This window comes from Engystomops pustulosus, chromosome 2 (assembly GCF_040894005.1).
Source record: "Engystomops pustulosus chromosome 2, aEngPut4.maternal, whole genome shotgun sequence".
NCBI classification, from domain to species: Eukaryota; Metazoa; Chordata; class Amphibia; order Anura; family Leptodactylidae; genus Engystomops; species Engystomops pustulosus.
This window is the reverse complement of record NC_092412.1, coordinates 31810363-31833215: the sequence shown is the minus strand read 5'-3', so window position 1 is coordinate 31833215 and position 22853 is coordinate 31810363. Positions and strand designations below refer to the sequence as shown.

Below are 22853 nucleotides of genomic sequence, written 5' to 3'. Positions count from 1 at the left end.
TTGGATAAATCAGGCATTTTGGGACACGGCAATATCTCAAAAAACTTTATAAAAATGAATAGACAAAAAAAATCAATTCTAGAGAAAGGGGATTGTTTTAAACCTTTAAGGTTTTATACATTTTTTTATATTTTTTTTTAACTTTTAAAAAACTTTAATATTGTATTTATAAGACCACCTAGAGTACTTTAGCCCTTGATCTTTTAGAGATGGTGTTAACATGGGATTCCAGCCCTTTAATGAACTAACAGTGGGTGACGATTTATGAAATATTATCTATTTTCCGGGTTTTATTCTGCGCTCCAAATGACTTGTTCTCTTTATTCTCTGGATCGCTATGATCACAGGGATAACAAATTTATATAGGTTTTATTAGGTTTTAATAGATTTTTTTAAAAAAATTTAAATCATTTGTACATAAAAAACATTTGCCATTTTGCCATATTCTGAGGCCAATAACTTATGTAAGGTCTTATTTTTTGCGGTACCTGCTGTTGTATTCATTTATATCTATTTGGGAATTATATGACCGTTTGATTGTTTTTTTATTCCAATATTCATGGAATGTCATACAATGATATCTACTATACATTTTGTGTGACACAACGTTTGGGTCCGTGCTCAACTTTGCAAGTTCTGGTTCCCTGATTTACACTCCAAACGCTCCATCAGAAGTTCTGATCTGGTTTTGCTCTACTGCACCCAATGGCAATACCCACGGTCAGTCCTGGTCAGTCCACTCCTCACTAACACTTTCAGTCATCTTAACCAGTGCTATACCCGTGTATGTATAGTCCTACACATTTTTATGTAAATTGATGCTTTTGAAATCTTACTAATTTATGTGCTATGTACAAAAAAGTTAAAAATCAAAAAAATTGTAATGGTATAGCTTTATCTGGACAACCTATATCCATATACCATATACCATAGACATATGGACATAAAAGAAGATGGTCCATCCTTCGGGGGAAACCAATGCAAATAGTAAAGAGACACAATGGGGCACATTTACTAAGGGTCCGAACGCCGCACTCTCGTCAGGTTTCCCGAATATTTCTCTTTTGCCCTGAATTGCCCCGGGTTTTTGGAGCACGCAATCAGATTGTGGATTATGGCTTGCAAGCGACAGAAATCGTGGGGCGTGGCCGTCGGACAACCCGACGGATTTGGACAAACCGCAGAATTTTAAAAAGGAAATGCGTCGCAAGGTCAAGCACTCACATGCACCAGGAAGAAGCATGTGAACTCCGGCGGACCTTGGCACAGCAGCGACACATGCAGGAACTCGGACGCACGATGTTAGTGAATCGCGCCGGACCCGAATCCTCATCGGACAATGCACAGCGGGATCACGACGGGTCCGAGTAAGTAAATCTTCCCCATTGTGAGGCTTCTGGGTTTCTTTGCAAAGTCTATAACAACACAATTACATACTTTGTGCCAGTTAAGATGCTTGTGACTCTTGGAAGGTGGAGAATTTCTAGACCCTTCAAATTCCCAAGTACGAAGGCCCGGTAGTGCTTGTTACCTTATCCGTCGTATAGGTATTCCCCCAGCTGTTCATCTAGCTCTGATACGGGCCTGTAGTGGAGTCTGTAGCAGTATTAACTGTCACTCTCTACAATTTCCATATAATTATTGTATTTTTCCAAAATAATGCGTTTTTTACCATATTTCTAGACTAAAAAAAACACAAGCTATGTGGAGCACCGTATATATTATATTCATTCTTTTTAATAAATGTGTTATTTTATATAACTCTACCAATTCTAGAACGCAAGTGACCCAAGAATACATGGGATTAATAAGATTCCGGCATAGTATTATTCCTACAGCCGATCCATTCTCGGGTGACATTACTACTAATGATCTGATTCTGACCCAGCAGCATTAACTTGATAAACCGCCGCCTTGAACCTCTGCTGCCTCCAATCTTCTCGGCAATCTATCTGGGTCATTATTGAAGGAATTATGTTGGGATATTAACATATCCATTTATTGCCTATTGCATGAAATATGGGGAATGAACCAGAATAACACAATGGTGATGACCAGTGTGGACTATACGATATAGTTGCCTGTTAAAGGGGGATTTTGTTTTTACTTCTTAAAAAGAGATTAAAATGTTGATTTTCTTGTAAATTTGATGTTGTTTAATTCTGTACAATTTAGATGGAAACCACAGGTCAACATCACAATACTTTTTTTTATTATTATTTAACCCATTTTGGAGGACACAGTGTTCAAGGTAGGTAAAAAGCTGCATTTTCACCATTTTGGACAGTTTTCCACCCTGCATGTTACTTTAGTGTCCCCTATTTACTATAATCTCTAGTGGAAAACAGGTGGGAGTTACAGCTGAAATATCTCCACCGGGTCAGATTGCTTTCTGGTGGTGGTACTCACCACTGGATCAACCAAGAGACCAGAGTAAATCCCACATGTAGTATTCCGAAAAGGGTCTGTGGCTGCATTGAGTCTTAATAATTTCCCCCCATAAAGTACTCAACACTATTGTGTCCTGACTGGTCTGGGCTGCTGGGTCTGCTGACAACTTGAGACCCATAGCAGCCACTATTGCATTTTCCCCCATCCCGCCCTGTACACTTTTCTAAAATAATCAGGCTGTTCAGTACATTTTGGATGTTGGAAATTAACCCCTCTAACCCTATTTTGTTCACTATTTTGTACAAATATTTTTTGATGGTTTGTCTGGGGGTTTGTCTGGATAATGCAGCGCCTACAGCCGAGCAGCTGCTTCAGTTGGAGTTTCAAGCTGTAGCAGGTGTGCCGCTGCTGACATGACGTCACTGTAGGCCTCTATATACAAACAGGGACTGCCAGTAACGGATGGGACCCCGGATTAAACAAGGCACAGAGTGAGGTGAGTATAAGAGGTTTTACTATTTTGACACCCCTTTAAGGTTATGGTTAAAGGAATATAATGGGAACAGAACTGACTGATACAGAAACCCATAATACCATAAGTAAATGAAAACACAAAAGCTCAATGTTATTAATCACAAAAATTTTACTTAAAGAGTTTGCTTTTATGATTCACAAAATTGTATGGGCTTTCTAAAGTGGATAGAGTTATCTGCCATGGGATACTACAATTCCCATGAGCTCTCAGTTCTCAGTAACAGCTCCTTCCTCTACAGCTCTACTCCCAGTGATGATGTAACAGACTGCCCTGCTCCGTTACCATAGTAATGATGTGTGTAACTTCCATCACTGCACATTTCCCCACTGATATGCCATCTCACCACAACATTGGGTATACTTGATGTGTCACATACTTTACTTGTGTACCATGCTACAGTGTGTGATCCTCCCCTGTACTAATATGACCTGCCATATGCAGATTGCCTCCATGTACATCTTCATCCAGTCCCCTCCATGTATAAACCATCTCTCCCCTCCAACATACAGGCCCATGTAAAAAAAAAAAAAAACACTATCACCCCTTTTAAAGTTCTGCCTGGCATATGTCATCACTGCTTTCATCTACAAACAGCGCCACACCTGGCTACAATTTGTGCTGTAGAAAACTTAATGTAGCAGAACTGCAAAAGAGAACTAGAGGGGGGTATTATTTACATATTTCCAAAATCGGAAAAACACCAACTTGGACCAACCTGATTCAGATCTTTTGAAAAATTAAGCGTAGCTTCAGCTAATCAAATCCCTCAACTGCATGGGCTCACTCAAGTTGATTAATTTGCTATAATTTACAGAAACGGCTAGTAAAGAAATCAGAGTTCAAATCTATGCCGGCTCTACGCTGCCAAATTGTTGACTTTCCAATGCATAAAGGGCGACAGAGTCATTAATCAGATACAGATGACTCCATCGCAAAGTACAAGACTGGAGGATGACTTCACGCATGTCACACACTTCAATGTGGATTTTCTAAGCCATTATCAGTTTGGAACCGGCTAAACAGGGATGGCAAGACTAAGGGATTATCCCGGTTCACATGTTACCCATGGAAACAAGTACACGTTTATCTGCAGGAAACCTCCTAGGTTTTAGTCACCAGAAGAGGAATAGTCATACACTGGTTGTATTAGTGATGGGTTTAAAGTAACAAGACAAGAGGTACCAGGTAAGTGAAGTCAGACTCCCTCAAGAGGAAAATCCATGAAAATATTATATGCACTGAGAGACAATAATGAATTGTAAAAACCAGGCAGCTCAGCACTGGGCCCATGGACTGACAAACTAACTTTGTATGTCAAAAAAACATAACTTATGGGCAACCTAAGTTTCCTGATCGTGGGATCAACCTCAAGCTCTTTACCGCTCAAATTATGGGCTTCCTAAGGTTCCTGATTCTGGCATCAACCTCCCCCTCTTTATCGCTCAAGTTATGGGATCTCTACGGCTCCTGATCGTGGGATCAACCTCAAGCTCTTTACCACTCAAGTTATGGGCTCTCTAAAGCTCCTGATCGTGGGATCAGCCTCAAGCTTTTTACTGCTCAAATTATGGGCTCTCTAAGACTCCTGATCGTGGGATCAATCGCAAGCTCTTTACCGCTCAAGTTATGGGCTCTCTAAGGCTCCTGAACTTGGGATCAACCTCAAGCTCTTTACCGCTCAAGTTACGGGCTCCCTAAGGCTCCTGATTGTGGGATCAACCTCAAGCTCTTTACCGCTCAAGTTATGGGCTCTCTAAGGCTCCTGATCGTGGGATCAACCTCAAGCTCTTTACCGCTCAAGTTATGGGCTCTCTAAAGCTCCTGATCGTGGGATCAACCTCAAGCTCTTTACTGCTCAAATTATGGGCGCTCTAAGGCTCCTGATCGTGGGATCAATCGCAAGCTCTTTACCACTCAAGTTATGGGCTCCCTAAGGCTCCTGATTGTGGGATCAACCTCAAGCTCTTTACCGCTAAGTTATGGGCTCTCTAAGGCTCCTGAACTTGGGATCAACCTCAAGCTCTTTACCGCTCAAGTTATGAGCTCCCTAAGGCTCCTGATTCTGGCATCAACCTCAAGCTCTTTACCGCTAAGTTATGGGCTCTCTAAGGCTCCTGAACTTGGGATCAACCTCAAGCTCTTTACCGCTCAAGTTATGAGCTCCCTAAGGCTCCTGATTCTGGCATCAACCTCACTCTCTGTACCACTCAAGTTACACCCCTGGTCATTAATGGTATTAGTCTTATGAAGTGGAACAGGGATGGCTTGAGACAGCCTAGGCCCTGGACTGTATGAATATTAGAGCTCCTACAAGTCTGGAGTCACTCTCTACATCTGGGTCTAGAAACTTACTGTACGTCATCCAGGAAAGAGTGGACCTACCATGAGATCAAATGACCCAACTGAAACGAATTCAGTAATCTTGAGATAGATACAACTAAATTAAATTGTTAAATTAAATATATGTTGGGTGTATGGGGAAAAAAGAAAGAATAAATACAATTACTGGCGCGCTTCTCTAAACATATAAAGCTAATCTGTCCAATTACAGAATATTGATAGATTCCCCCCATATGTATTCATCACCAACTATCTGTCGTCTCCTAAGTCGTGAAGAAATATTATGGGAATTGAACTCAAAGTCTTTTAATCCTCCATTATATTTGCTTCTGCCTTAGAGCACTCCAGAGCTCTATTTACTGCAAACACTTTTGTGGGTCGTCGGCTAATGACAAACTTACGAGAGCGGAAATTCGAGCAAAAAAAAAAAAAGTAAAAAATAAAATTCTCAATTCCTGGGATTTAATTTGATTGCATAACAATCCGCCTAATTGCAGCCTTTTTTTTTCCGTAATGCATTAGCGTGATGATAATTTGATTAAAGGGTACATCGGCGCCGCTGCCTTCCATGGGACCTCCCTGATTGAAGCAATAAGAAAAACCTTGTAGGGGGTCAGACATTTATATTACACTTTGTTTCTTGCAAAATGAAAAGAAACAGACACTCTGCAAGATATTATTAAAATTGCATCAGAGTATTCCCCCGCAGGGGAGGCGAAATATTTAAAAAGAGATTTGCGGAGGACACTAAAGTGACATTTTTTATCTCCATCACTGTTGTTGTTTCATCTCTTAATTCCTACCTGAAAATGAATCTTTATAATTGGTTCCATTGTGCAGTCAATATCATGCAGAAACTATCGATTCCCACCGAGTCTGCGAGATTTATTATGACCCAGGATAACTCTACAGCCAATAAGGGGGGATTAACCAGAAAACTGCGCAATAAAAGGTAGAAGATATTGGTTCAATGAAAATTTGTACTCTAAGAAGTTGGATCATATTTACCACTAATCTAATCTAAGCCGTAAACCGGTAGGTCCTTCCTTGCCTACTACTTCTGGATTGGACATGTCTACAGGTCAAAGTCCCAGGAAGAGGGAAAATTACATACAGTGTCGGATACATATTGATTAGGAGGCCTACCTATAAGGTTATGTTTGAAACATGGTCGCCATCTTGAAAGACACAAAATTGGATCAAAGGCAAGTTTTTCAAGTGGGAAGGTTGTAGACTGCAGATTTGCAATGTTTCTTATGTCTTTTTTTACAAACGCTGCAGGTTCTTAAAGGAAACCTACCACAACGGATCTACCTATTAAGGTAGATCCGGTGGCAGGTTCCTCTAAGGTAGAGTAGTTCATGCGCAGAACCTGGCTTCGCAGACAAGTGCGCGCAGCTCTAGATGCATTGGTAGGCGGAACTCAAGAGGCTCCTGGGGCGTGGAGTAGCCGCACCGTGTATCCTCAGCTCTGGCTATTCCACGCCCCAGTAGCCTCTTTAGACAATTTGCATATTAGGGGAATTAAAATGAATAAAAGTCCTGGGCCACGGACAAATTAGCCCTAAAAAGGACTATAAAACTCTACCTTAGAGGAACCTGCCACCGGATCTACCTTAATAGGTAGATCCGTGGTGGTAGGTTTCCTTTAAGGATTGGATTCAGTACCATAGACAAGACATGAAGCAGCTATACCTCACGTTCCCGGTTGGTGTTAGAACTTTTTGTCTTGATAACTTTTGGCAATATGTTAACATAAATAAGTTAATGTGAATATCCAAGCTTTAGATTTAGCTCAATATCAGATGGCTGTGATAAAGCCACATAGCAGGACCTATAAGTGCAATCTGTTAGGTGCCCACATCTTGCAGCCATCATAAAAACCTCACACAGATGTTCCAAAAATAATTAAAACTAAAACTTTTTCAGTTTTTCTACAGCATAAAATTATTAAACGGAACCTGTCATCAGAAATTCGCCTAATAAATTACCAGTATGTTGTCAAGCTGAACAACTTCCAGATCATATTTCTTTCATGACCCAGTGTGGTGGAATCATCAGGAAAATCTACTTTAAAGTGAGATGTAAATTGGTTGTATAAAGTCAGGGTGGCGGAGAGTTTAACACTGAAGTCCAGTTTTCTCTGCCTCAGAAAGCCCCTTCACTGTAATTAATGGTCCTACATCCAGAAACATCACTAACCAGATCTCCTGACGTCCTGTGCATGATGTCAATCACCGAGGAGGAGGAGTTCAGAGCTCTCCGCCTTGACTTCAGTGTTGAACTCTCCACCTCCTTGACTTTATACAACCAATTAACATCTCACTTCAAAATTGATTTTCTGGATGATGCCATCATTGTAAGAAACAAAGTAGAAGTTATTACTCTGCTTGAAAATATTCTTGTAGTGGTTTATTAGGTCAATTTCTGATGACAGGTTCCCTTTAAAGTCTATTATTTTTACCATGAATTCACGTTTTAACACAGAGATATAAGATGAAAAATAGCTCGACATTTCCTCCTAATAGTCCATAGACTAGATTTGGCCAAGTATCTTTCATGAGACATTGAAGACGAGGGGTCGTGAAGGAGAAACCACTTACCGACGTACTTATCCCCACCATGGACAAAGTATAGGAAACAATAATTTGGTCACATTTATCCAAATGGGATTTAAGAAGTTCTAAACCTTCACATCTTTGGAGAAATCTAGGCCATGGTGACCTTTGAAGTTTTAATAGCTGTCTGATGTCGTTAATTAAAAGGAACATTTTGCATTTAATTCCCTGTGATTTTTTTTTTTAGTGCCGGACTAATCAAGTTGCTTCAACCATTTTATTTTAGCTTGTGTGAAGGTGTTAATAGGCTCTCTAAGGATGGGTGTTGTTTGCCTGCGGATAATGAAACTAACCTTAACAAACACTGTCAATTACCATCTAATTACTAAACTTCAGTGCCCAGACTCATCCGTCTTCTTCAAAGTCCTGACTTCATCTTCATTTAGAAGGGTTTCAACTTTGGTGAAGTCATTATATGACTTTTTAAACTTAATTTTTTCTAGCAGCTCTTCTCTCCGTAGTCTCTATATATGAATACAAAATCTTTTCGGCGCAGGTAGATGAAGACCTAGCTGCTGTGACTCATTGTTCCCCCTTCCCTCTCCATAGACCTCAATGTAATCTGACCCTTCAGTAAGCTAGCAAGCTAAACTTCTTTTACCCAAAATAATCCAGTGCCGAGTCTTCGACAGTCCTTTCAGTCTCTGTTGTGCTGAGAATCTTGAATGGTATCTATGAGGCACGCAAAGACTTCACCACTTGATTGGTTACAGGGGCGTGACTAGGAGATGTAGGGCTTTTGAATGGGACCCCTTAAAAAATATACATGTTTATACACTCACAGGTGAGATAAAATCACACAGTATATACACACCACATATACATACATACAGCATATACACATATGCATACAATACCATACACACTCATGCTTCACATACACAGACTACAGCAAATACACATAATATATCCAGACACATACATTAAATACAGCCCATACCATATACAGATATACAGCGTATACACACACATACATCAAATACACACATCCATACAGTACCATATACAGACATACAGCATACACACACACATACAAATACAGTATATATACACTACAAACGTACAGTATATTCACACCCAATACATACCCAATACCCCAGATGCCAGGCCCCCTCACACTGTGGGCCCCATAGTAGCTCCTATGTCTTCTACCTCTATTTTTACACCCCTGATTGGTTGTATCAGTCACATGATGACTCAGTGTCCGACTAGAATGGCTAGAGCCCACCAGTAAGAAGGTGGAGCCTAGTGAGGAAAAATACCAGTTAATTAGACCCTGTATCTAGATATAATCTCAGTCCCCCACACGTCTTCTATTTAGACATATAAATATTGCGGAATCTTCTATATAGAAATATATATTGCTGAGTTTTTTGCATGATTTATATATAATATCATTTGAGCAAGGGCCAAGCCCGTGTTGTCTTCTTAATAAAAGCATTAGGATGACCGATAGAGACCAAGTGCTAGATCAATTGTGAGACGAAGAGGTAAGTATTGATCCTTCTTATTATTTTACGATATTTTAAGTTTCTTTTATACTTTTGTTGAATTGAAGAGTATTCTGGTAACAACCCAACCTCTATCCAAGACTTGGTCTTCAGTGGACGTGGCTAGAAGGCTTTCAAAGGACACATTTGAGACTGGGCCTATAAATCAAGGATTGTCCCCAAGCCCCTTTTATAGCAGTCTAGTTTGAATATCATAGAGAGTGATATATTTGGCATTGGTGACTGATGATTTTTGTGAATTAAAAAAAAAAAAAAGTCCCCAAAAATTTGCAGAATCTCGAACAACCTGTACTGTTCTATTCTAGTCCGAAGAAAAATTACCTCCATGCCCAGGATTAAAATCAAAGAAGACGTCAGCGGATGTAACTGCAGAGAAATCACATCTCATTGGGGCACATTTACTAAGGGTCCGAATCGCGTTTTTCCGCCAGGTTTCCCGAATGTTTATGATTTGTGCCTAATTGGCCCGGGATTTTGGCGTGCGCGATCGGATTGTGGCGCATCGACGCCGGCTTTCATGCAACAGAAATCTGTGTGTGTGTGGGGGGGGGTTGTATCTAAAAGCTGCCTTGATAAGTGTGGTGCAAAGTGCTACAGGTGTTTTTTGGTGCAAATTGTGACATAATTCTGTTGTAAAAGATCAATAAATCTGCTCCATTATCTGTCATCATTTGACATTCATATTTATTATTTGATTGCTTTTCCTATTTGTATTTTATGTTATTTTTTATATTATTTTATATCATTTTGTAGCATTTCTGCACAACGCTGGATACGCTGGATAGGAATCTCTATGAATCAGTGCTCTGCCCTCGCTGGTTATTGGTGCGCTATTATTTGTGTAGACCCCTCAACCCTTCCGATTACTTTCTATCATCCATTATCGAAGAACACGAGAATTCACGTTGCTCATTTGGAAGAGATTTATGCATTGCGGCTTAGGAAACCCAAGGGCAAAATAATCCGGAAAATATATTTAGTGACAATGAGCTACCTGCAGAGTCGCCCATTAATATTCACTTCTAACATCGGAAAATACACGCAGACAACAGAGAGGCTTATAGGAGCCCATGTGCCACTGTAATATTACAATTTTCAATGAATAAATATATAAAAACACTACATTACTGTAATGTATACGCATTCAATAAGTACAATGAAATATGCTGTAAAAACACTGAATTACAACTATTTTAGGGCCAAAATGACTGTAACATGACTGTACCGGGCATCACTGTTTTGGGTGTCGCCACCCCCAGCGGTCAAATATTGATAACTTATACCTATAACTTAGGTCACCAAATAATTCCTATACCAACACTTTAAAAATAAAAAAATAGAAAAAACAGCCTCTCCATTTCATTGCTTAGTGCTGTAATTTAGGTTTTTTTAGGCTTTAAAGGTGCCCATACAAATATCGTGAAAGCAACTATGGCAAACTATGTACATTCTGAGTACATGAGAAGCAATGGTATCTGCCCATGATGTGCTGTCTATGTATTTTAAAGCAGTTTTCCCCTCTCCCGGCTGGAGACCGGCTGCTATGATGTCCCGTACACTACACACAGAAAGTAAATGAGAACCTGTTCTATCACTTCAAAAGCATCAGCACGATAATATAGACACTTATAGAGAAAAGCTGAAAGGGAACCTGTCACCAGAAATTGACCTCCTCCCACCAGTAAAATCATTCCCCAAATCTTTTCTACCTTTGCCTATGTTGGCTCTGCCCACAGCTACTTGGCTCCGCCCATTGCACGGAGCATGAAATGCAGTTTCCCTCACAGTGCTCACTGCTAAACTGGGATCAGTAAGAGGGACGGAATTCTGGTAAGGACAGGAAGAGGTCTGATTTGAAGAGATACTGAGCTGTCAATCAAAAGAAGGCGAAGTGGTTGACTGGCAGCCTGAAGAAAACATGACTCTTCTATTCACAAGTTGACCCATCGATACTCATTTGCATATAAGAAAAATAATTGTAATTACGGTACAGTGCTCAGTGCCAGACAATTTTAGGTGATATGGGGAGGACTTTTAACCCCTACATCATTACTGGTGTGAGTGGTAAAATTCTGGTGACAGGTCTTCTTGAAGTCAAAAAATCCCTATCAGAAACCTGATAGCTCCAGTAGCTTCTGTCTGTGCACCTGCCTGGGCCTCCATCAGGGGGGGGGGGGGTTAGTGTGACTGTGATCCGGGGGGGGCCCAAGTCAACTCACAGAAAACCTTACTTACTGTGTACACAGGGCCAGATTATCATTCTGTGGGGGGTGGGGGTGGGGGGGCCTACAAAATTTGCCAGTTAAGGGCCTTTCATCACACTCTCTGCTGCTGATTGGCCAGTATAAAAGAAGATTAGCATAACACACTCCTTCAACTCCTCCTCTCTGATAGAACGCAGATTACAATGGTCAGATACTGGGATTGATATCTCCCCAACTGTAGGGGCTATAAATAAAATTCAAAGTGTGCCTAAATCTGTATAGCAACCACTACAGTATAGTATGCTAATCTCTATATGTTATATGGTGAAAGGTCCTCTTTAAAAATAGTGTCACTTTGCTTCCAATATCAATATGGAGACTGCACTGTTGCCCCCTACTAAAACAAAAAACTGTGAAGTGGGGTGCATGCTTTAATTTAGGGCATACGCTTGCGACGATGGAGAGGAGGAGTGGTGACCCCTCCCCTCTCCTTAGCATGGTGCACGGTGCCTTAACACAGGGAAAGATAGGACATGTCCTATCTTTTCCCGGTGTATGGAGCAAAATTGCTCCACGCGCACATTGACATCTATGGGGGACATATGTACGGCCGGACATTCCCGCCTCCGACGGTTGTGTGAATGTAGCCTAAGCCTGTGATTGATTGATTGATTTATTTTTATGTTACAGCAGCCAATCAAAAAAGGCAGAGCTTCAGGAGAGGATAACAGTGACCAATGACGAGGCAGTGGGTGTGTCTCCAGCTTATGCAGGCACTGTAGCTGCACAGTAGTCACAGATTACAGCTCCATTTTACTAAAGTTAAATTAAAACGCTGACAAGAAGCGAAATATAAGAAAAATAAATATCAGGTAATCATCTCCTGTAGCTACTGCCTCATATGTCACCGCTGATCTCCTAATTAGACGGCTCCTTTAAAGATGATTTTGTTTGCACTTTGCCTTTAACTAGGGTCAATTACAGCGGTAACAAAAGAACAGATAGAGATCGTCGCATGTGAAAGTGTAAATATTTCTCCCTCTGTAATAACAAGTAAAATCTAATAAGTGTTTAAATCCCCATTACAAGGTTGTCAGCACAAAATGAGGACATGATGGGTCTGGAGCTTCGTGTTGTGCTGAATTTACCAAAGTGTGAAATCGACATTAGACAAAAGGTTGAAATGGAGAACAATGCCGGCAAAGGCAATTTTCTCCTGATTTACAGAACATGTTAGATAAATGAAAAACAACTTATTTAAGATCTGAGTCTCCTCTGAGCTGATCACCCAGTACTGTAAGGTGGGGGGTAGTCATGTAGCGCGGGTCATTATTCATGACAAAATATTGCGGAAATAGAGAAAATACAGGACAAATATATTAAAGTCAATGATGTACAGCAAATACAACCTCACTGATATATAATGTAAGGGGATGACTCTTCTGCCGGTGCTGGACAGTCCTTTATGTTACCACCGCATGCATATGCAACACCCCTGCCGACGTATAGGCAAGGGAGTGCTTGCGAATAAGGCCCACTACTTGTAGGATCCCTCTAGAGGAGTCTGATCAACTCACTTTAAAGGTAATACAGTCTATTAGAGGAAATTAGCAGTGGTAGACCCTGCATGTACATCAAGGGTTAACAGGGTATGTGTTTTGATTTACTGTCATCCAATTGTATTTCAATCTGTAAACTGGAGTGTGATTGGAGAGTGAGCCACCACCTGACCAGGGAATGACAAAACCCCTGGACAGGAAGGGGCAAGGTCTCTTTTCCAGCCACCTCTTACCAGAGAGGTCAGCTCTTGAGTTCCAGAAACCTCTTAGAGCACAGGCTCTTGGAACCTAGGTCTCTTATCAGAGACACCTCTTTGGGCCCAGCTCTCACCACATGAGGAGCTCTTAGGCCTCATAGAGAACACACTGAGTGACCAGAGACAGTGTCTGTGCACCACTAGCACAGACACACAGAACCCCCAGGACAAAGATGCAGCGTTCATACCAGGACACAGCTACCTCCCAGCCTGCACCTACTACCAGGCTGGTGAATCTACTCCGGAGGATCACTCTCCATGACCACTCCAGTAATCCGGAATCTCCAACAATCCAGCATCTGTTTGGCTTGTTGCCTGCAGTTGTTCTAATAAAGAACCGTGAATTGTTTTGCACAACGTTGCCTCAGTCTGTTCCCTGGATACGGCTGTATCACCACAAAGGGCGCACCATTAATTACCCAGAGAATCATACTACAGAGATTAAAGGGGTTGCCCCAGGGAGATTCAAGTACATAAGCCTCTCCCTCTACATTTTCTTGCACATACAGCATTATAGGGAGATTTATCAGGGCTTTTGTGCCAGAATTTTGGCGTACAAGCCCTGAAATAGGCTCAGTTCCTGGAGCATGACTTGCACCTATTTCTCCTATTGCACCCTCAGGGGTGTGAAAGGGGTTGTGCCTGGTGGTCGAGTTGGCCAAAACATAGCAGCAATGCACTGGAACTGCCACACTGGACATAGTGGGCAATTCTACTTCAAGCCTTAAACCGGAGCCGCCTGATACATCCCATACACATTGGGGGTCATTTACTAAGGGCCCTAATTGCGTTTTTCCGTCGGTTTTACCGTTTTGCGTTGATTTTCCCTGAATTGCCCGGGGTTTTTGGCGCACGCGATCGGATTGTGGCACATTGGCGCTGGCATGCACGCAATGGAAATCGTGGGCATGGCCGTAAGAAACCCCGACGAATTCGGAAATAAACTTTAAAAAAAAAAAAAAGGTGTCGGTTGACACGCACTTACCTGCACCCACGATAGCTTGGTGAACTCCAGTGAACTCCGACGGACTTCAGCGCACAAGTGACACCTAGTGGACATTGGGCTCACTACCTTAGTGACTCGCCGGAAGACCCGAATCCTCCACAGAGAATGCGCCGCTGGATCGCGAATGGACCGGGTAAGTAAATCTGCCCCATTGTGCCAGTGTATGATGTATCCCCCTTATAGATCCTGTGCTCTGTCCTGCAGGGTATTTAGGTTCTGGCTGCTTTGGCCCTTGGGCTCCTTCTATGAACTCCTTCCATAGATTTCCATCTCGGTATTCAAACAGCTCAATGGTTTTACCCATCATGAGAAGTTTCTTGTGTGGTGCCTTGGTATTGAGACGTCTTTTATAAGCCATTAGTTCTTCCAGCTGATATTATTTTTTACTAAGTGGCAGGATTGCTTTCTAATTATTGATACATTTCAGCTGGTGTCATGACTTTCAAGGGCTTTTTGCACCTCTCTCTTTTTTCATGTGTTTTTTTCCATGTAGTATTTCTCTTTATTACACATAACTCAATTAATGGACATCTACGGTTTGATTTCTTTTTTAGTGTGCATTGGAAGAGTTGTTTCCAAAATCTGGTGAAAATTTCATGTCAATAGCACCTTTAGAAATACATTCAGAAAATTCGCAACAGTTCAGAACATATTTTATTCATCTAAGGCTACATTCACACGATGTGTGCCCGCCGTGCCGTAGTACACATACAGTACTATTATAACTAATAAGCAAACAAATGTCATAAAAATAATCCTTAAAGTCTCCGTAACACTCCGGAAATACTGGGGACCAGCGCGCTGCATAATTACCAGCTATGTATGAAATGTCACTATCTAAATTAATTTCCCTCTCTATTGTCTGGTTCTCCTCAGACCGCGTAGCCTTTTCTATGACTTTATTCAGACTTCACAAAACCTCATGTGACTTTCTGGAAGGGTTGATGAATTAGCTTGTGACCTGACTTTTCAAATAACAGCAGCAATGACACATCTCACACCATTCAGCCGCTCGGAAAAAAAACGAGGGGAACTTTCAGAATATTTAATAATTTATTATAGAGAAAAGGAGATAATATTAAATGGGGAAAAACACAAATCCTAACTGCGTGTAATGAAAGCAGAGTGTGCTGCAGGGCTGATTTTTGCTTTTGTTTTTTTTTTCTTATTCGAGTGACTGTCTGTCTTGGGCATTCTCATTCCAGTGTGTGTCTGTCTCAGGCACTCTCATTCCAGTGACTGTCTGTCTCAGGCACTCTCATTCCAGTGACTGTCTGTCTCGGGCACTCTCATTCCAGTGACTGTCTGTCTCGGGCACTCTCATTCCAGTGACTGTCTGTCTCAGGCACTCTCATTCCAGTGACTGTCTTTCTCAGGCACTCTCATTCCAATGACTGTCTGTCTCGGGCACTCTCATTCCAGTGACTGTCTCTGTCTCCGACTGTCACTTTGTCTATGGAGATATTTAACAGAAGTGTCTGAGAGGAGAACTGCTTTACTTGCCCATGGCAACCAATCGGAAATGGCAAACCAAATTACACTTGATCTCTGATTGGTTTCCATGAGCAACTGGAACAGTTTGACCTCCCTTCTGATAAATCTGCCCCTATCTCTGTATTCCTATCCATCTTACCTCATCCACAAGCGCCTTATACTCATTGCCTATAGTAACCAATCAAAGCTTAGAGCTCATATTAATGACCTGTGGCAAAACAGCAACCAGTCACTGCTGCTTCCAACTGCCATAGCAGCAGCAGACAATGGCTCCCGTATATGGTGGGTAATAAGTGGATTTTGGAAAGCGCGGGGTAAAATTTTGGCTAAAAACATGGTCTAAGACAGCTGTGCAAAATTTGGGGATTGTAAATGCGACGGTGCAGATTCCTTTAGCGGACAAACATGGATACACACTCAGCTTTATTTATTAAATATATACTGTATATATATATATATATATATATATACAGACAGTCCCCGGGTTACATACGAGATAGGTTCTATAGGTTTTTTCTTATGTTGAATTTGCATTTAAGTCAGAACTGTATATTTTATCATTGCAGATCCAGACAAATTTTTTTTTGTCCCAGTGACAATTGGAGTTTCCAAATTTTTTGCTGTAATGGGACCAAGGATTATCAATAAAGCTTCATTACAGACACCTTACAGCTGATCATTACAGCCTGGGACTATAGTAACATCCAGAGAGCTTCACCAGAGGTCACAGGGGGCAGAGAGGTCCGTCTGTAACTAGGGGTTGTCTGTAAGTCAGGTATCCTTAAGTAGGGGACCGTCTGTATATACACAGTATATACATATTGATATCAATTGCAACCTCTAGACTGGGGAAAAAGAAAACAGCCATCTTTTAAAATCCTATATTACCTATTTAAGCTACCATATATACTTGAGTATAAGCTGAGTTTTTCAGCACAAGAAAAAAGTCTGTAATAAAAAATTAACACTGCACACAACTGTCTGACGCCCCCTGCAAGTCATCTTCTTGCTTTGGATGCTCCAGCTCTGTCTTTGGATTCTTCAGCTCCTCTACCAGTCCCTTCGCGATGCCGGCACCCAAACAAGTGGCAGAGCTGGTGGCGCACAAACAATGACGTTGGCAAGCAGCTGACATCATTGGTTGTGCCAGCTGTGCGCGGGGACCCAAAGAGGTAGCCACAGCACCTGAAGCAAAAAGAGGACCTGTGGGGGGCATTGGAAAGGTGAGTACAGTGTTATTTTTTTAATAGGCTTTGCATACTCGGGCAGGGGCTGGTCGGCTATATACTGGGGGGCATGGGCTGGCTATATACTGGGGGCATGGGCTGGCAGGCTATATACTGGGGGGCATGTGCTGGCTATATATTGGGGGCATGGGCTGGCAAGCTAAATACGGGGGGGCATGGGCTAGCTATATACTGTGGACATGGGCTGGCAGGCTATACACTGGGGGCAGAGGGCTGGCTATATATTGGGGGCATTGGCTGGCTGTATACTGGATGCAAGAGCTGACTGGCTATATAATGGGGGCAGGGGCTGGAAAGCTAAATGCTAGTGGGCTTGGGACGGCTGGATATATACTTGGGGGCAGGGGCTGCTCGCTATATAATGGGGGCAGAGGCTGGAAGGCTAAATACTAGGAGGTATGGATTGGCTGACTATATACTAGGAGGCATGGGCTGGTCAGCTTTATACTGGGGGGAAGGGGACTGGCTTGTATACTGGCTATATACTGGCTGGAAGCTGTGATCAATGCATTCCCCACCCTAGGCTTATACTCGAGTCAATATGTTTTCCCAGTTTTTTGTGTTAAAATTAGGTACTTGGGCTTATATTCGAGTATGTACGGCAGTCATAAGCATGGATAGCTCTCCTAACACAACTCCTTAAAGGAGATCTACTTTCAAATACCATCAACCAGGGACACTTACTTATAGATCCAGGTACCACCACTGTGTGTTATCCATGGCCGTGCTTCGTTCAGTTAGTGATAACGGGATCTGCGATCTAGTGATCGGCGGGGGGTTCCAATTTCGTGATTGTTGTGGTATCATCTTTCAGGCCGCCACAATCAGAGTGTGATCCCCTATTCTATGGATCGGGGATAACAATAAATCTTGGGACCCTTCTGACTCAATTTGGAGAAACTCTTGGAATTTGTGGTCCTATAATTAGGCGGTTGGACCACCCCGGATGTACAGTATACATAGTGACCACACACTCGGCACTACCCTTGAACAGTTAATAAAACCTGCCTTACTTCTTCCACTATTCCCCTGAATTTCTTCCTCTGTATTATACATCTATTTCCCCATTCCAATAATGCCGATCCAGCAACCTGCTTAAAACTTGCAAATCCAAAAGGACAAAATCATCATCCATCAGTGGACGTCGGCGCGGTTCAATGTCTCCTCCGCTCTAAAACCTCCATGAACGTCAGTGCTGACATCTGGGCCATTGAATTATATGTCTGAATATTAAAAATACATGCGGCGCTAGAATTTATGTAGCGGTATGAAATACAGTATATATGTGCCGGGGCATAAAACGTCTCGAAACGTTAGTGAGATCATCAGAACGGCAATCAGGAAAGTCTCCGAGTTATTCAGCCTGACACATCGCTCCATAAGTAAACATCAATGTCACCCGTAATGTCAACCAAAGACGCATTTATTGCCATTTTGACTTGGAGAACAGGACGATATCTTTACCTCCACATCTCATCATTAAAGTTTCCCAAGATTAAAAAAAACATAGCGGCTTCCTTTTGAAAACAGCTCCCCACCTGTCCGCAGGTTGTATGAGGTATTACACCTTAGTATTTCTAACTTCAAGCTTTGGTACCAGATGCCGCCTATGGACATGGGTGGAATTGTTTCTGGAATAAGAAAGCCATTTATCCCTAATGAAGATATTTATTAAAGGAAATCGATCATTAAAAAAGGATGGATAAACCAGGGACACTTACTCCTAGATCCAGGCAGTGTGACTGTGGTAATATTCTTATCTGTTCTTATTCTTATTTGTTATCCATGGACACCTTCCTTTTAAAAGTAATTTTTTAAATTATGCAAATGAGCCAGAGGGGCTCTGCTGGGTGTTACCACAGCACCTCTGTGCTGTAGCTTCACAGGATATTACACTGTCTCCTCCTACCCCTTTTCCCTTGGCGCTTTCCCCTTCCTCTGCCTGCGATAATATCACACAGTGTGCTTATGCACAGTGTAACAGCCTGTAAAGCTGAAGCTAACTCATTAGCATAGTTTTAGAAGTTGGTGTCAGAAGGAAGGAGGCGATGGATAACAAATATAAGAAGATTACCACACGGTGCCTGGATTTAGGAGTAAGTGTCCCTTGTTTATCCATGTTGGATCTTGATGGTCGATTTCCTTTAAGTATTAAAGGGATAGCGGACACTAAGTCAATTTTTTAAATAAGACACAAAAAATAACAAATATAAAAATGTGTTGAAATGTATTCATACAATGCAATTGAGTGGGACCCTGGCGTTTAGGGGGCCCTACACTGACACTCCAGGGACACTGGGGCTTCATGTTTAAAGAGACAGTCACATGCGTAATTTTAAAGGAACGCTCCAGTCACAGCTGATTCAGTGAATTCTACCTTGTGCAAGGACTGAAGGGAGGAGCAGGACCCCAGGTTCTGGGAATCCAATGATAATGAGTCCTGCTCCTCCCTTCAGGCCCTGCACATTGCATTACTCAATGAATTAGCTGTGGCAGGAGGATTCCTTTAAGTCCTCTCTTATTGAGGTGTATTAAAAATACAAATACACAGCTCACTGACTCCCTCCATGTAAAAGTACAAGGAGGCATCCAGTTTCCCCTTGCCAAAAGTCAGCCCCACACATAAGATCACTAAGTCTATCGGTGAGTGAGTTTGCCCCACCTGGGGCAATTGAGCCCGGACCAAGCAGGTTGGCAGATCAATCAAGCATAAATCAGGGGGTTCTATACTACACTGAGCCATGAGATATGGTTATAGATATATCACTCAGGGGGGTCTTTCGGCGGCCGCTTACACAGTAATTTATTAAAGCTGTTTGGTAAAAAATTGCCCTAGGGGAGGAATTATTTAAAATAACATAATAAACTGTATTTACTTGATAACTTAGCTTTAATTGGATGCTGCCGTTAAAATGCTCCCAATTGGCTACTAGAGACACATGACACATGACAGCTGCAGCCAATCACTGCCCTTGTCTTGTGCCATACACTGTGACGGGCAGAAGTGACTATGTGGGTAAATAACCACATAAGGGGCGCACCGGAAGACCACGACTGCATCGGGAGCAGCTTATCTGCAGAATATACAGTAATTACTGTTATATATTTTGTGACCACTTTTTATTTATACTTTTTAAGAAACTAAGAAAACCCCTTTAACTGGAATGAATCAGCTGTTCTCACCATAGAAATCTGTAGACAGCGTTCAGTATTGTCCCAGGAGATCTGTGTAACTATACCTTTGTGTGTATTGTTAGTTCTGTTAAATATGGATTTATATTCCAGGATTGTAGCTGTTCTTGGTGCACCGGGGGTGTGTCCTCACAACGCTGTGTCCTTAGCTTTCTGTGTCATGCGGATCCACAGCTCCTCCCTTTCGCTGTAAATGACTGCTGTAATATCCAAACAATAGCCTTAGGCCCCTTGCACACATGGCCTCATGCTACATATTTTAATATGGGTAGTACACAGCCACATTCACTTCAATGGGTCATTTGAATGACCTTTTTACCCACCGCAGCCAATGGGTAATGCACAAACCGATGGGCCATGCTGTAAAAGATAGAACATGTCTTATATTTAGATTTATATTAGTTTTAATGGCACAGCTTGATATGGAGAGGGGATGGGTGAGGAGCGCTCACCACTACTCTCCCTCCTGCACCCAGCCATGTGCTACGTCCCGGGTCTGCAAGTGACCAAACTCAGATCAGAAAGAAATGCTGAGATCTCAAAGCACGGCAGTGTAAGGACATCCCTTCAGTGCTTCAAGTCCAGCTACAATCCTGGAACATACATCCATTTTCACAGTCCTGCTGCTACTAAACAAAGATTTGATTACACACATTTCCAGGGACAATACATATCACCATCCGCAGCTTTGTATGGTCAAACCTAATGGTAGACTCCCCATTAAATTTGAGTAGAGCGACTTGATAATTAGAAACACTTAGACATAGGTATAATATATAACAGCAGATGGTTGTACATTGCAGAACAGTAGCTCATAATGTAAAGTAGCTTCCATCAGGCAGCGATACCTAAGAGGAATAGTCAGGCAGGTAGGCACATCTCGTTCCCGGCTCCTCATACCCTATTAATTATAGAAGTAAACTTGACAGTTTCTAACCTCTTGTTCTGCCTTACAGCTCTGTCACCTTTCATCCAGGAGATGGTTGGTTTCGGAGAGGCTTGCGGTTTACATTCCATGACGACTTCCTTGCCCTTGGTGATGATTATTGTTTTTTGCCGTTGGTTGAGCTCGAACGAGGGAGCGGACGCTGTTAGGAAGAATACAGAAGAAAATTACAATCAGGGATGTGATTCGCCACCAATTTCCCTACCGCTCGCTCGTTGTGCCCATTTACAATGTTTACGCAAAGACATCTCCCTTCTTTTAGGCTCGTTCAGAGCCAAACACAAAACAATGTGAAGCGAGATCTAAAACGCTAATGTAGGGTGCACATCACATATCCAAAGCCAAGACACGTAAATTATAATGGCAAAGCAGAATAAAGACATTAGAAAAGCCAGCTAGACGTAACAACTTATCTTTATTAGTTATACAAAATATATAAATCACAAACATCTCAAACCCATAATAATAAACACTTAAAAGTAGAAAAAAATCGTACATAACAACAGGCTTCTATAACACCTAAGTGTAAGACTGCCCTAGGTAACAGTTCACATCACACGCGTGGTAACAAATACTACAGAGGATATAAAAATGCTAAAACAGTGACAAAAAATAAAGAAAAGTCACCCCAGTAACCAGTGTCGGACTGGCCCACCGGAGTACCCGAGGATCCTCCGGTGGGCCCTGGCTCAACCCAATACTGAACCCCAGAGGTCCATCAGAGAACACCACAATTTGGCTGCTAGAGTATATTTCCTGCGGGATAATGAAGAGTGGGCCCCCAAATTGATTTTCTCTGGTGGGCCTCAGGAAACCCAGTCCGACACCGCCAGTAACCCAGTACAGTCAGGGAGCACCCAACGTCTTCAGTCGTTATTAGGAAATTTACTCAGGGGTAGGGAATTGTAGCGAGATCTGAAGTTATTTGTAAAGGAAAGTCAAGCCGTTTCCTAGGGAAGAAGTTCTCAGCACCGGAATGTCATTCACTATTGTCTCTGACCATACTGCAGCGATAATGATGGTTTATATTATAATCAAATTATTTAGAATAATACAATGTTTAGTCATATTTTTTAAAGGAAACCAGTCGCCAACATTTCCACCACAAACCACAGAGTAAGGAATATCCGTTTTTACTTTCATTTTTCGAGATATTTGTCTCTATAGCATCTAGAATCCTGTTTCTGGTGTATCCTTAAAGCAAGGAGTCTCAGCTTTAAAAATGCATAAGAGGTTGCTTTGAGACCAGAGATATGTGCAGTTTCAGGTATACTTGGCCCACTGCACGACCCGGGATTACTCCCCACCCAGTGAGCGTAGAGGGCAAAAGCAATCAGCTAGGATTTGCAACTTAATCACGGCTTGTACTCCTGTTTTAGGTGCACAACCCATGATAATTCCCCCCTTAATGTTAACAAATTTCCCTATATGTCAGTCCTCTCTCTCTTAGATATAGTTGACTAACTTCCTCCTCCATAGACTTCTATGTAATCTGAGACCTCCGTGAGCTTCTTTCTGTCTAACTAGCAAGATAGAATTAAGTAGATTTTTTT

At 41.9% G+C, this 22853-nt stretch overlaps 1 protein-coding gene across 2 annotated transcripts in view; it reads right to left on the bottom strand.

Moving 5' to 3' along the window:
• The window catches only part of CNTN5 (contactin 5), an 860183-nt gene that overhangs the window by 137865 nt on the left and 699465 nt on the right, over window positions 1-22853 (bottom strand). For both annotated transcript variants that reach the window (XM_072134178.1, XM_072134179.1), the window contains one exon: window positions 21292-21442. In XM_072134178.1, the coding sequence (XP_071990279.1) occupies window positions 21292-21442 (151 nt within the window). The remainder of the gene's footprint in view (window positions 1-21291; window positions 21443-22853) is intronic.